The sequence below is a fragment of the Pseudorasbora parva genome, chromosome 18 (assembly GCF_024679245.1).
Source record: "Pseudorasbora parva isolate DD20220531a chromosome 18, ASM2467924v1, whole genome shotgun sequence".
Classification (NCBI taxonomy): Eukaryota; Metazoa; Chordata; class Actinopteri; order Cypriniformes; family Gobionidae; genus Pseudorasbora; species Pseudorasbora parva.
In genome coordinates this window covers 25,944,788-25,957,717 of record NC_090189.1, presented here as the reverse complement: position 1 = coordinate 25,957,717, position 12,930 = coordinate 25,944,788, and the positions used below count along the sequence as shown (strand labels likewise).

General features: G+C 36.6%; 1 protein-coding gene across 1 annotated transcript in view; it reads left to right on the top strand.

Moving 5' to 3' along the window:
* Positions 1 to 12,930, top strand: part of afap1l1b (actin filament associated protein 1-like 1b) — a 28,564-nt gene that overhangs the window by 14,970 nt on the left and 664 nt on the right. Inside the window, exons 3-18 of the mRNA XM_067423839.1 lie at positions 548 to 631; positions 879 to 967; positions 2,141 to 2,255; positions 2,336 to 2,434; positions 2,522 to 2,733; positions 2,875 to 3,054; positions 4,566 to 4,658; positions 4,797 to 4,875; positions 6,723 to 6,878; positions 6,967 to 7,178; positions 7,259 to 7,404; positions 7,521 to 7,587; positions 9,090 to 9,192; positions 9,339 to 9,506; positions 12,535 to 12,710; positions 12,801 to 12,929. Of these exons, the coding sequence (XP_067279940.1) occupies positions 548 to 631; positions 879 to 967; positions 2,141 to 2,255; positions 2,336 to 2,434; positions 2,522 to 2,733; positions 2,875 to 3,054; positions 4,566 to 4,658; positions 4,797 to 4,875; positions 6,723 to 6,878; positions 6,967 to 7,178; positions 7,259 to 7,404; positions 7,521 to 7,587; positions 9,090 to 9,192; positions 9,339 to 9,506; positions 12,535 to 12,710; positions 12,801 to 12,929 (2,108 nt within the window). The remainder of the gene's footprint in view (positions 1 to 547; positions 632 to 878; positions 968 to 2,140; positions 2,256 to 2,335; positions 2,435 to 2,521; positions 2,734 to 2,874; positions 3,055 to 4,565; positions 4,659 to 4,796; positions 4,876 to 6,722; positions 6,879 to 6,966; positions 7,179 to 7,258; positions 7,405 to 7,520; positions 7,588 to 9,089; positions 9,193 to 9,338; positions 9,507 to 12,534; positions 12,711 to 12,800; position 12,930) is intronic.

The following is a 12,930-nucleotide window of genomic DNA, read 5'->3' as shown; positions in this document are numbered from 1 at the left end:
TCGAATTTCTTACGCTATCTAATATCTAAACCCAAGCCTCTGTTGCTAATTCCAGAAAATAATTTTAGAGCTAGCAATGGAGTTTTCAGCCACTGATAGCAGCCTAATGCAGTTATTAATGCAGTTATTAGAGAGAGAGAGATTAAGCATGAATGAATTTGAATCTGTCAATTTGGAATGCATAATATAACTTAATTTTGTGACAAAAACATGAAATAATTTGTCATTTTTATCCTATTATAAACTATATTTATTTGCTTGGTCATTGTTGTTGTGGGCTTATGGTCTTTTGCTGTGTTCGGCTGTAGATAACATTTGAAATAACTGAAATCATTTGGAATTGTAATGCGGTCAAGACCTACCTGTAACCATGCTTTTCCCTGAAAATAATTGGACAAATTAGAATGTTCGTCAACCAATCAGAATCAGAACAGCCCTGTAGCATAAGATCCGTCTTTACAATGTTCTTTGTTCATTTCATGTAAGAATGTATTTATAAAGGGTAAATAACACCTTTAAAGTTGCAAATGTGTTTATTTATTCATAGTGAATGGATCTGACTTCATATACATGAACACCTCTCTCTATGGAAATGGTACCAGCTTTGTTGAATCATTGTTTGAAGAATTTGGTAAGTTAATTAAATACATGTAGTATTATTATTATTATAATAAACATTTTTTACTTATAATGACATTTGTTTTGAAAGTTTTGCAAACTGCTCAAAAGTGCCGACAACATTGTAATACATAAAAACATGTTGTAGGTGCTACAAAACAGCAAAAAAGAAGGGCAGTTTTGTTAGTTATAATCATTTTCCAAGGGTGTCGTATGAATTGCATGTGTTGTAATTGTTCAGTTTCGATGTTTGTTCTCAGATTGTGACCTGCAGGATCTCAGGGACTCGCCTGAAGAGATGAAAGATGTGGAGCAAGAGGAGGCATCCAAGCACTTGCCCACAAAATCGGTACCAGAATATGCAACAAATCCAAAAACATATACTACCATTGAAAACAAATTTGGAAAAAATCCAAGTCCAGGCACTCAATAGGATGCAAAAAGTAAAAAAGCCTTTAATGGTAGGGCTAAAACATTAAAACACCAACGCGTATCGGCCCATAGGCCTTCATTAGGGTGTTGGTACTACTTAAAGTTGCATTGGTTTCAGGTGTGCTACTCTGGCACTTGCAACACAACTTTTTGCCACTAGAGGCAATAGTTCGGATACTGGCTAATGTCAAAAGTTAAACCATACAAATACAAGGAAAAATAAGAGATCTCCAAGTGGTAAAAATAGGAGTGACACCAATACAAACATCTTGTGTACTCTATACAGTTATGTCCCCAAAGTCAATAAATGTGAATAGGCTAGTTACCCATCTTACTTCTGAATTCAATTGTCAAGATAGTTCTAAAACAACAAAAGAAAAACAACATCCTGATGAAGGCCTATGGGCCGATACGCGTTGGTGTTTTAATGTTTTAGCCCTACCATTAAAGGCTTTTTTACTTTTTGCATCCTATTGAGTGCCTGGACTTGGATTTTTTCCAAATTTGTTTTCAACATTTAACCCTTCCAAGAGCACCAGAGGGTGAAAGGGATTCCAGCAGCGCTCCAGTTCTCTTTTGTCATATACTACCATTAATTTAAAGTGTCAGTACAGAGATTATAATGTTATAAAAGATTTCTTTTTTTGAAATCAGGAATGTTCTTTTGAACTTTCTGTCTGTCAAAGAATCCTGAAAAAAAGGTTTCACCGTTTCCACACAAATATTACGCAGCACTTAAAGAAGTATGTCAATTTAGCTTTACCATCAAAGGAATATTACCGTTTTTGCTGTATTTAGAGTAGCGTATTCCTTCTCTCACAGCAGCTGAAATAATTTTAAAGTGTTTATAATTTTAAACGCTAGGGCTATTTAAGGGCTAAAATACACAAGAAAAGTAATCAACATTAAACAGAACATGTGCTGGAACTAATTTACAACCAAAGGAACTAAGGAATGCAGGACACAGGCAAAACGGGGACAAAGAACCGACTGAACGGGAAACCAAATGCAGCGAAACTAAACATAACCCTGACAATTTCATTTAAACATGCAAAATTGAATTAAATAATTATTGGTTTTGTTTTGTCAGAGTCCTACAGACACACCTCCTCCCCCTCTGCCTACCACACCTCCTCCTGATGATTACTATGAAGAAGCTGCCCCGCTCGGACCGGACACAGCACCCCAGTATATAACTACACGCAGTAAGTGCAATCACATTCAAGCCTAAGATGGCACAGTAACAGCCAGCTATGAAACCTAACACAGTATATTTATTTACCAGACAATTCCAGCCCTCCAAACTCAATAGAGGATGCTTATTATGAAGATGCTGACAACAATTACCCGACAACTCGTCTGAACGGGGCCAGCAAAAACTCCTGTAAGGAGCCTGTGCTGTTTTCTTATGCTTGTGCATTCTAAATGTTCTATATTTGTGTGGAGTTTTAATAATTGTTAATGTCAACAGACAATGATTCAGATGCACTCAGCAGTTCTTATGAGTCCTACGATGAAGAGGATGAGGAAGCTAAAAGTAGAGAAAGAAGGCATCAGTGGCCCTCAGAGGAGAGTCGACTGGGCCAAATGAAAGACTGCCGCAAATGCGCCTTCCTGCTGCGCAAGAAACGCTTCGGTCAGTGGGCTAAGCAGCTAACAATCATCCGCGAGAACAGACTTCAGGTGAATGAGAATCATCTCACTGAGAATGAGACAATCTATATTTGAAAACATCTGAATGATTTTTAATTTTTTTTGTATGCATTTTGTATTTTATGTATTTTTAATTTGCCAAGCTCTAAACTCTGCATTTATTCTCCACAGTGCTTCAAGAATCCCAAAGATCGCTCTCCACATGTTGACCTGCCCCTGAATCTCTGCAATGTCATCTATGTGCCTAAAGATGGACGCCGAAAGAAGCACGAGCTTCGTTTCTCCATGCCGGGAGGGGAGGCTCTAGTGCTGGCAGTGCAGAGCAAAGAACAGGCCGAGAGCTGGCTCAAGGTGCTTCACTGCAAAATATAACATTATATTATGCATATTCACAATTTATATAAAGTCCTAAAATATTGATTTGATTTGAAATTATTTTTACTTTTATTATTAATTATGTGTGAAGATACAGAAGGTCATAAAACATGCACAGATTTGTTAAGAAATCCAGGGTTCCTATACCGTGGAAATACCAGGGAATTTAAAATTCTATCCTATAATCTAAATTTCTAGGCATGAAATTAAAAAAATCATGGAAAGTCATGGAAATGTTATAGTTTATTCTCAACAGTGTTATTTTAGTATGATTTATAGTATTTATACATAGTAGTTCTAATTAGATTTAATTTAATTTTATATATATTCAGTTTTATTTTTTATTTTTTTAAGTTTTAGTGCATTTTCTGTGAGCTTTTATCATGTTTATTCGTTTTTTAAATATTTCTATTTACCTTTCATTTATTTATTTTTCGGTTCTAATTTTAATACTAAAGCTTTTTTCAGTTATTTGCCAAGGCGACTTTTCTCAATTTCATTGAAGTTTTTCATCTAATATTCAGATGTTATTTCATTTCAGATTAATTTCAATTATTAACAATTACAATTATTTGGTGTAATTTTAGATATCATTTTTGTTAATAGAATGTGACTGGTGCTCAACTCTAAAATATTTATTTGGCTAGAAATTGGTCTTTAAAGAGCAATATTATAATTAAATTAATAATACAAATGTTTTTTCTTGAATGGCAGAAAAAGTTAAACACTTGATGAGCACAAATCATTTGGGGCTCATTATGCAAAAATATTTGATAAATCAAACAAAAACAGGTCAGTGTATACCAGTCATGCATGTAAACCTATTGACTTTAATACTCTGACTTGTTTTTTTTTTCTATGGAAGCTTTGTTTATTATAAACTTGCAATGAGAAAAGTAAGTAAGAAAAAAGTAATTATTGTGAAAAAGCATGTATTGAGAAATCAAACTTTCCTTGACCTTTTAACATGTAAGGGGTCATTATACTATGAACACATTCTGTAAGTTTTAGATGTCAAAACTTACTTGTTAGTCCAAAAACAGCTTTTATTTAAAAAGAGCTCTTTTCGGATTTGGTTACATTATGACTTGCAGTCTGAATAGTGCGATAAAAGACTGCTCCGAATCAAATCAACGCATACTTCTACATCATGGTGTCTTTGGCCCCTCCCACTGGTGCCTTAGTTATGATCATTGGACTAAATATAACATTACATTCCAAAAGATCCTAATGCTAGGAACATTTATTTATTTTTTTTTCAACTATGTGAATGTCTTAGTATAGCCTTTGTTTTGGTACATTTCACTGTGGATTCTTTGGTAAATCATGGATCCCTTATTTACATTGTATTTGCATTGTTAGTTATGATGTAAGCATTTATATATATATATATATATATATATATATATATATATATATATATATATGTATATGTGTGTTTATACATATTTTTAGCTGTATGACCTGCTTCTTTTAAAACTGTTTAGGTCATTCAGGAAGTAAGCAACTTGGCAAACAACATTAATGGAAAAGAGATTTCGTCCTCTCCAATGATACTGCGAAAACTAGAGTTGGATAAGGTAAGTCTGAACCGATTACTAGCCTCCAGTAGCCCAGAGGACTCTAAACACCTAAACTATAATTGATTGCAATGCTGAAATTAACATAACCATGTGGTGGTCCCTATAATTGTTCCATCTGTTTCCTGGTCACTACAGATGATGTCATCAGATAAACACACTTCTGATTCTGACAGCGCAGCCAATGGCGACGTTACCCGCGAGATCTGTGAGAACGGTACATATAAAAACGATTCTTTGCTAAGCGTCTTTGCTTAGTGAATGCTTTTGGGGTCAGAGTCGGTTTTCCAGGTGCAGCAGGTTTCCTCTTGTTAGTTTTGTGATGTCACTCTGAAACAATGGCATCAGGAACACAGGAAGGATATAGCTGCTCTCTGCAGTACTTCCTGTGTCTTTGATGTGTCCTGAGGTTAAAGTTTAGTACCATATCCTTTTTTCCTTATTTTTTAGGTTTTTGTATTGGCATGCACATTATATTGGTACCATATCAGATATCAGATTAAAGGGTTAGTTCAACCAAAAAAAGAACATTCTGTTAATAATTACTTACCCTAATGTCGTTCGACACCCGTAAGACCTCCGATCATCTTCGGAACACAAATGAAGATATTTTTGTTGAAATCCGATGGCTCAGAAAGGCTTTCATTGACACCAATGTCATTTCCTCAAGACCGATAAATGGCTCTAAAGACGTCGTTACAAAGCCCATCTCACTACAATGATTCTACAATAATTTTATGAAGCGATGAGAATAGTCTTTGTGTGCAAAAATAACGACTTATATAGGGATGGGCTGGTTTCAAAACAAAGATTCGAATGATTATGAATCAGTGTATCAGTTCATGATTCGGATCGCCAATGTCACATGATTTCAGCAGTTTGCCGCTTTGACACGCGATCGAATCATGAATCAATACATTTGAAATCGTCTCATCACTATACTAGTCGTTATTTATTGTTTTTTATGCATAAAAACTATTCATGTCGCTTCAAAAAATTATTGCAGAACCACTGTAGTGAGATGGGCTTTGTAACGACGTCTTTAGTGCCTTTTATCAGTCTTGAGAGAGGAAATGACATTGCTGTCAATGAAGGCCTTTCTGAGCCATCAGATTTCAAAAAAAATTATCTTCATTTGTGTTCCGAAGATGATCGGAGGTCTTACGGGTGTCGAACGACATGAGGGTAAGTAATTAATGACAGAATTAAAATTTTTGGGTGAACTAACCCTTTAAATTATTGACTAATTCATTTAATAAAAATGTTTTTTTAATAAAACTGAAATCTAAAATCTATCAAATTAAAGGTTCACAGATGTTAAAGGATAGTTCACACAAAAATGGAAACTAGCCCATAATTTACTCACCCTCAAGCCATCCTAGGTGTATTTTACATTATTCTTTCAGACAAATAGTTACATTCAGAGTTATATAAAAAAATGCCCTGGCTCTTCCAAGCTTTTCATCCTATGCCTCTCATGAACGCATGTACGACAGTTAGCAGAAGTTAGAGATTACCGTTTGTAAAGAGTTAAATATGGATATTTTATACACAAATACATCGCTTTGCTTCAGAAGGCCTTTATTAACCTCTCGGAGCACTTTTATGATGGATAGAGGCACTTCAAAACAGAAACAGCCATTCACTGCCATTGTAAAACTCGGAAGAGCCAGGACATTTTTTAATTTAACTGTGATTGTATTCATCAGAAAGAAGAATGTCATCTACACCTAGGATGACTTGAGGGTGAGTAAATCATGGGATAATTTACATTTTTTGGGCGAACTAACCCTTTAATAACACACACCCATAGTTTGCTTATGTTCATTACTGTTAGTGTAACAGATGGAGTCTGATTTAAAGCATGCATAAAAACACTTCAAAACTCAAGTGTTGCACGCAACAGCCATACACTTAAATGTACTGTTCGTTTTTTATCAACTTAACATTGCCAACAGAAGAAGTCAAAGACATTTTCGTAAATAGAATCCAAACATGTGTTTCATGTCTTGTCCTTGCACTCTATGCATCCTCTTATGATGCTTCCTGTGCTTTTTCCTGTAGGAAAGGGCAAGAAAGGGACATTCTCTGAGCTGACTGGATCTATGAGTCGAGCTGCTGGCAGGAAAATCAACCGCATCATCAGTTTCTCCAAGAAGAAGCCGCCTCTGCCGGGTGAAACCAACACGCTTTCCCACCTGGATGACAATCCCCGCTGTGGTGAGGAGACATACATCCCTTTGCGATTAGCTGTTAATCTTTTTCATCTGTTGAGACTTTCCTGCAAGATGTATTTTTCTCTTCCTAGGCTACTTGAATGTTCTGGTGAATCAGTGTTGGAAGGAACGCTGGTGTTGTGTGAGGAATGGGACTCTATATTTCCATAAGGACAGAGGGGATATTCACACCCACGTTAGCTCTTTAGCCCTTCATGGTGTAGACGTCTTACCCGGTCTTGGGCCCAAACATCCTTTTGCCTTCCGTATCATGCGAGCGAGCACAGAAGTGGCTGCCCTGGAGGTAATAAAATGGATCTCTGATACATTTTAAGGTCTTTCATTAAGAAAATATTGGTAATTGTGTAACATAATGAACCTCAGGCGAGCTGTTCTGTGGAGATGGGCCGCTGGCTGGGGGTTTTGTTGGCTGAAGCAGGCAACGCCACCACCCCTGAGGCATTGCATTATGACTATGTGGATGTGGACACCATCAGCAGCATCCAGAATGCAGCACGACACTCTTTTCTGTGAGTAGACTTGAGTATATTTAGAGTATATTTAGTATATATATTATAGTTAATGTTGGGATGTGTATAGAAATGTTAGTATTTGTATGCTAATTCTATAAAATTGTATTTGTTAGGTGGGCGAGCAGCAGCCCATCCACAGACCCATGGACTTACGATGAAGTTCCCTATGAAAGCGTGTTGGTAAGGTGCTAATATTGATCAAATTTGTTTAAAAAATGTTTTTTAAATAGGTCACAGTTTAGATTAGGGTCCAATTCTCACTATTAAAGGGATAGTTCACCCAAAAATGAAAATTACCCCATGATTTACTCACCCTCAAGCCATCCTAGGTTTATATGATATTCTTCTGTCAGACAAATAAAATCAGAGTTATATTAAAAAATGTCCTGGCTTTTCCAAGCTTTGGGCAGTGGGCCTAAAATTTGAATCCCAAAAAAGTGCATCTCTCCTTTATAAAAGTAATCTATACGGCTCTGGGAGGTTAATAAAGGCCTTCTGAAGCAAATCGATGAGTTTTTGTTAGAAAAATGTCCATATTTAACATTATATAAAGCTTCCGTCGGACCACCTTCCGTATTATGAAACTTAAAAAAGCATAACTGATGTGACAATGATGTTGGACGTACAATAAGCATTTTGAACTGTGAGATACATTCTACAGGACATTTTTTAATATAACGAATGTATTCGTCGGAGAGAAGAATGTTGGATGGCCTGAGCAGTAAATTATGGGATAATTTACATTTTTGGGTGACCTATCCCTTTACCTAACTATTAACTATGACTTGTGCCTCAAACACCTAATTACTGCTTATTAATAGTTAGTAAGATAGTTGTTAAGTTTAGCTATTGGGTAGGATTAGGGATGTAGAATAAAGTCATGCAGAATCAGACATTGATATGTATATACTTTATAAGTACTAATAAAACGCCAATATCTTAGTAATATGCATGCTAATAAGAAACTGGTGAGAATTGGGCCCTAAACTTAAGTGTTAACAAAAAATGTTGTTTTGCTTGGTTAAATCGAGCCTCTCGGTAACAACTATTCTATTTTAAAATAAACATGTTTTTTTTTTAGCTTCTTGAGCACCAAATCAGCATATTAGAATGATTTCTGACACTGAAGAAATGATGCTGAAAAAGTCATATTTGCCATCACAAGATTAATTTACATTTTAAAATATATTTAAACGAAAAACAATTTTTTAAAATTGTAATTATATTCACAATATCACCATTTTACTGTATGTTTGTGAGAAAAGACTTCATTCACAAATATTTGAATTAAACTTTCAAACACTATTGTACTTTCATACTCATAGTATTTTCTGTGTGGGAGGTTAGTGCAGGTTTCTGCCCATATGGGTGTTGTTTCTGCAGTTCAGCAAGAATAACCACCGTCCTCTTAGAGTTTAGTTCATTTTTTATGGACTAGGCAGCAACAACCACTTCTTCCTATGTTGGGTGGTAATGTTGTGCAACTGTCTTTGCTGTCTAGTCAGCTACTAATCTTCTGTCATTGTAAGCAAGTTCCTTTATAAAAAAGGAACTTTTTCGAAAATTCTTAAATAAGCACATTGTGTATAATGTTTAAATAAATACTGTCATAAGGGAAGCCAAGAAGTTTGTTTTCACACAAACTGTAATTACTCCTCATGTTTTCTCCTCTTTTCCACCAGCAAGTAGATGAGAATCAGTCTAAACTGAAGCGTTATTCCTCTATGTCCAGTGTGGATACAGCCACGGGTGACACACAGATCACAGTGAAGCGACACGGTTCCTGTAAGTTTGTTTTCATTGGAAAATCACTTTTTTGGTTGAACTTTGAGCATCATCTGTACAAACACAATCATAGTCTCATAATTGTACTGATTAAATTCTCTTGAATTGCCATTTATGACCAATTCTGTCTTGTTTTTGTGTTGTAGCTGTGAATCACTATGGTAAGTATGGAAAGACGAGGGCGGAAGAAGATGCAAGGCGGTATCTCAATGAGAAAGAGCAGCTAGAGAAAGAAAAAGAAGAAATCAGAAAGAGTCTGCTGTCACTGCGCTCAGAAAAGAGAGTGGTGAAGGAAGGGCTGAAAAACGCAACAGGTGACCGACTTTAAAAATGAAAGAGAAACTTGTCTGAGTGTCAATCAGGTGTTGTCCATAACATGCTAGTAGGTTTGTTATAATTTTTTTGCAGTATCTGGCGCCACCTGTTGACAATATTTTCAAGTTACACAAGCTGTTCATTTAATGTTCCCTATTATGCAATTTTAAATAACCCTATTTTTATTTTGGAGGCCACCTACAATATGTTTACATGCATCCAAGGTAAAAAAAAAAAAAAAAATCTCATAATATATATTGCAGTACAGTGTCTGATAAAGGTTTAAGTCTCTCTAAACCCCTCCTTTCCAAGAGCCTACTCTGCAATCACATACTTCTCTACCAGTGTTGCCATGTCAGTGACCCCAAAGATTTGATATTTACCCCAGAGAATGCGCATTTTAGCAGGGGAACCCCTCCAAATTTTTTTTTTTTTAACAGATTTTGCCGCGGGTCCACCGGACCGTGATTGGGCTCATTTTGAGTAGCAAATTGGGCGGGTTTTGCTGTTCTCTACGATATAGTAAGCGGAAAACCAAATTCATAGTACCTTTAAAAGTGTAGTCAAAAAGTACCCGAATGACCTACTACTTTCAGAGATTCTGAAGTGTGCATTTGATGAACACTTTACTATCCCATTAGGCCTCGGGAGAGGATTTATCAATGACAATGCTAAGGAAGTGCATTTCAAAAATGTGAACCAAACTCTCCTAGGCATTAGCTACAACTACAGTGTTTGAGGGCGGGTCAAAGTAAACGTTTGTGGAATCCAGTGAAGTCCATACCCACATAGGAGGGGATGTTCTCGCGACCTTGCACAACATTCTCTAAAAGTTCTCTTAAGGTGATGAAAATTCAGAACCTTTACAGAACATTAAGGACATTCCTAAAACGTCCTCTTTTGGCTATGAAAGTGCTGCAATTAAAAGTTTCTTATATTACTTTAGGGGGGCATTCCATTTTGGTTATTTTATGGTCACATAGCAACATTACAAACAGGACATTTACAGAACGTTCCCACTTTTTGTTATTCTATTGTCACAGAGCAACATTACAAAGAGGATATTTTGGACATTAACAGAACGTTCCCATACAGTTCCTTGTTAGTCAGATGGGGACGTTTCATTTGGAACTGCGCTGCAACATATCTTGTTCAGTGCAGTGGTCTCTATACTACATTACCATAATGTTTGCAGGACCTTCAGGAGACCTATTTAGGTCCTTCCATCATGTTTACTGAATGTTTTCAGAACATGTTCGTGTGAATCACTGGGCTGCTTTGTAAATTAGGCTCAGTAAAACACAGTATTTGAACAAAGTTGCTTTAATACCAACTGTTTGTCCATCTTTATATTTAGAACATGTAAGTACTGCACATTATATTTTGTGAATGTACGCAAATCACCTTTGTGAATGGATGCGATATGGTGGCTAAAGTTATACTATTGTCTCTGTATTCACAGAAATCAGAGCTATGTCATTAGCATTATTTTCAAGAAGTAATAAAAGTGCGCTTCTGAATTGTACAGGGGGTAAGCATTTTTGGGTAAAAAATAACAAGCTTTGGTCTCTGTGAATACAGAAAGAGATAGTGGTAACTTTAGCATTAGCACATTCAGAAAGGAGGTTTGTAAACACACATTGAAGTGCAGTACTTAAGTGTTCTGGATATGAATTTGGATCACAAAAAAATACATTTTTAGAGAAGATTTTTTGGGTGCAAATCCTTTGTTTTACTGTATACGTTCTGGGAACGTCACCAGGTCTTACCAGCATTACTTTGATTAGTTTCTGGGAACATCAAATTTTCTAATAAAATATGGTCCCTTAAACATTCCGAGAACATCTTGAATGTTCCGTGAAGTTCTGCCAATTAACGTCCCAGAACCCTTTATAGAATTTCACATCATGACCGTCTCGGAACGTTCTGGGAACGTTACTAGGTGACGTCCTTGACACCAGCGGGGAGACATTCTAAGAACGTAAAATTTCTAGCAGGGTAGGCTGGTATTATTACACAAATTTGTTACAGACCCATGTAGGTTTGTGTGGAAAGAAAGGCTGGAATTACTGATGACTTGTTTCAGGCAGTTCAGAATGCAAATTGATCTTTAAAGGGTTAGTTCACTCCGAAATGAAAATTCTGTCATTTATTACTCACCCTCATGTCGTTCAACACTCATAAGACCTTTTGTTCATCTTCGGAACACAAAGGAAGATATTTTTGTTGAAATCCGATGGCTCAGAAAGGCCTTCATTGACACCAATGTCATTTCCTCCCTCAAGACCCATAAAAGGCACTAAAGACGTTGTTACAAAGCCCATCTCACTACAGTGGCTCTACAATCATTTTATGAAGTGAAGAGAATAGTTTTTGTGCTCAACGTTTTAAATAACGACTTATATAGTGATGGGCCGATTTCAAAACAAAGCTTCCTGAAACTTTGTGGCTTAAGGAATCAGTGTATCGATTCAGGATTCGGATCGCGTGTCAAACAACCCCCCCCCCCCCCCCCCCCCCCCATCCCCATCCCGCCAAAAAATGAAATCACATGACTTTGCCAATCTGAACCCCTAATTCGATACACTGATTCATAACGGTTTGAACCTTTACAAAGCAGTGTTTTTAAATCGGCCACCCCTATATGTCATTGTTTCGTTTTTTTGCGCACAAAAATGATGTAGAACCACTTTACTGAGATGGATTTTGCAACGACAGCTTTAGTGCCTTTATGGATCTTGAGAGAGGAAATTACATTGGTGTCAATGAAGGCCTTTCTGAGCCATCAGATTTCAACAAAAATATCTTCATTTGTGTTCCAAAGATGTACAAAGGTCTTACAGGTGTCGAACGACATGAGGGTAAGTAATTAAAAAATGAATTTTCATTTTTGGGTGAACTAACCCTTTAAAATTTGCAGAACTTTCACATTCACAGCTTTATAACACTTCATGGAAGGCACCATCATTTTCGAAAAGCATAATAGGGGCACTTTAATGTTATATGTTTTGTACATATGTGCAACAGATAAACAGCACAAAGCCATGGAGCAGCATCTGGCCCAGCTGGAGGAAAGCTGCCGTCAGAAGGAAGCTGAGCGAGTGGACCTGGAATTGCGACTCACGGAGGTGAAAGAGAAACTCAAGAAGTCTCTGACTGGAGGAATTCTGGGGGCACCTGTGGAAAGCAAACCCATGATTAAAGTACATGCATTCTTGACTCTAAATATGTTTTTCCCCTTTAAAGTAAAAGGAATTTACATTGAAAAGCATTTTGTATCTTAATACTTGTAGGTTCCTGTTAAAAAAAAGGAACATATTTACAATGATGGCACTGTGCCGGTCAACTGTGCATCTGAAATGAAGAAACGTCCCCTGTCCATCTATGCGTCTGCCAAAGGAAATGTCATGCAGAAAGCCAAGG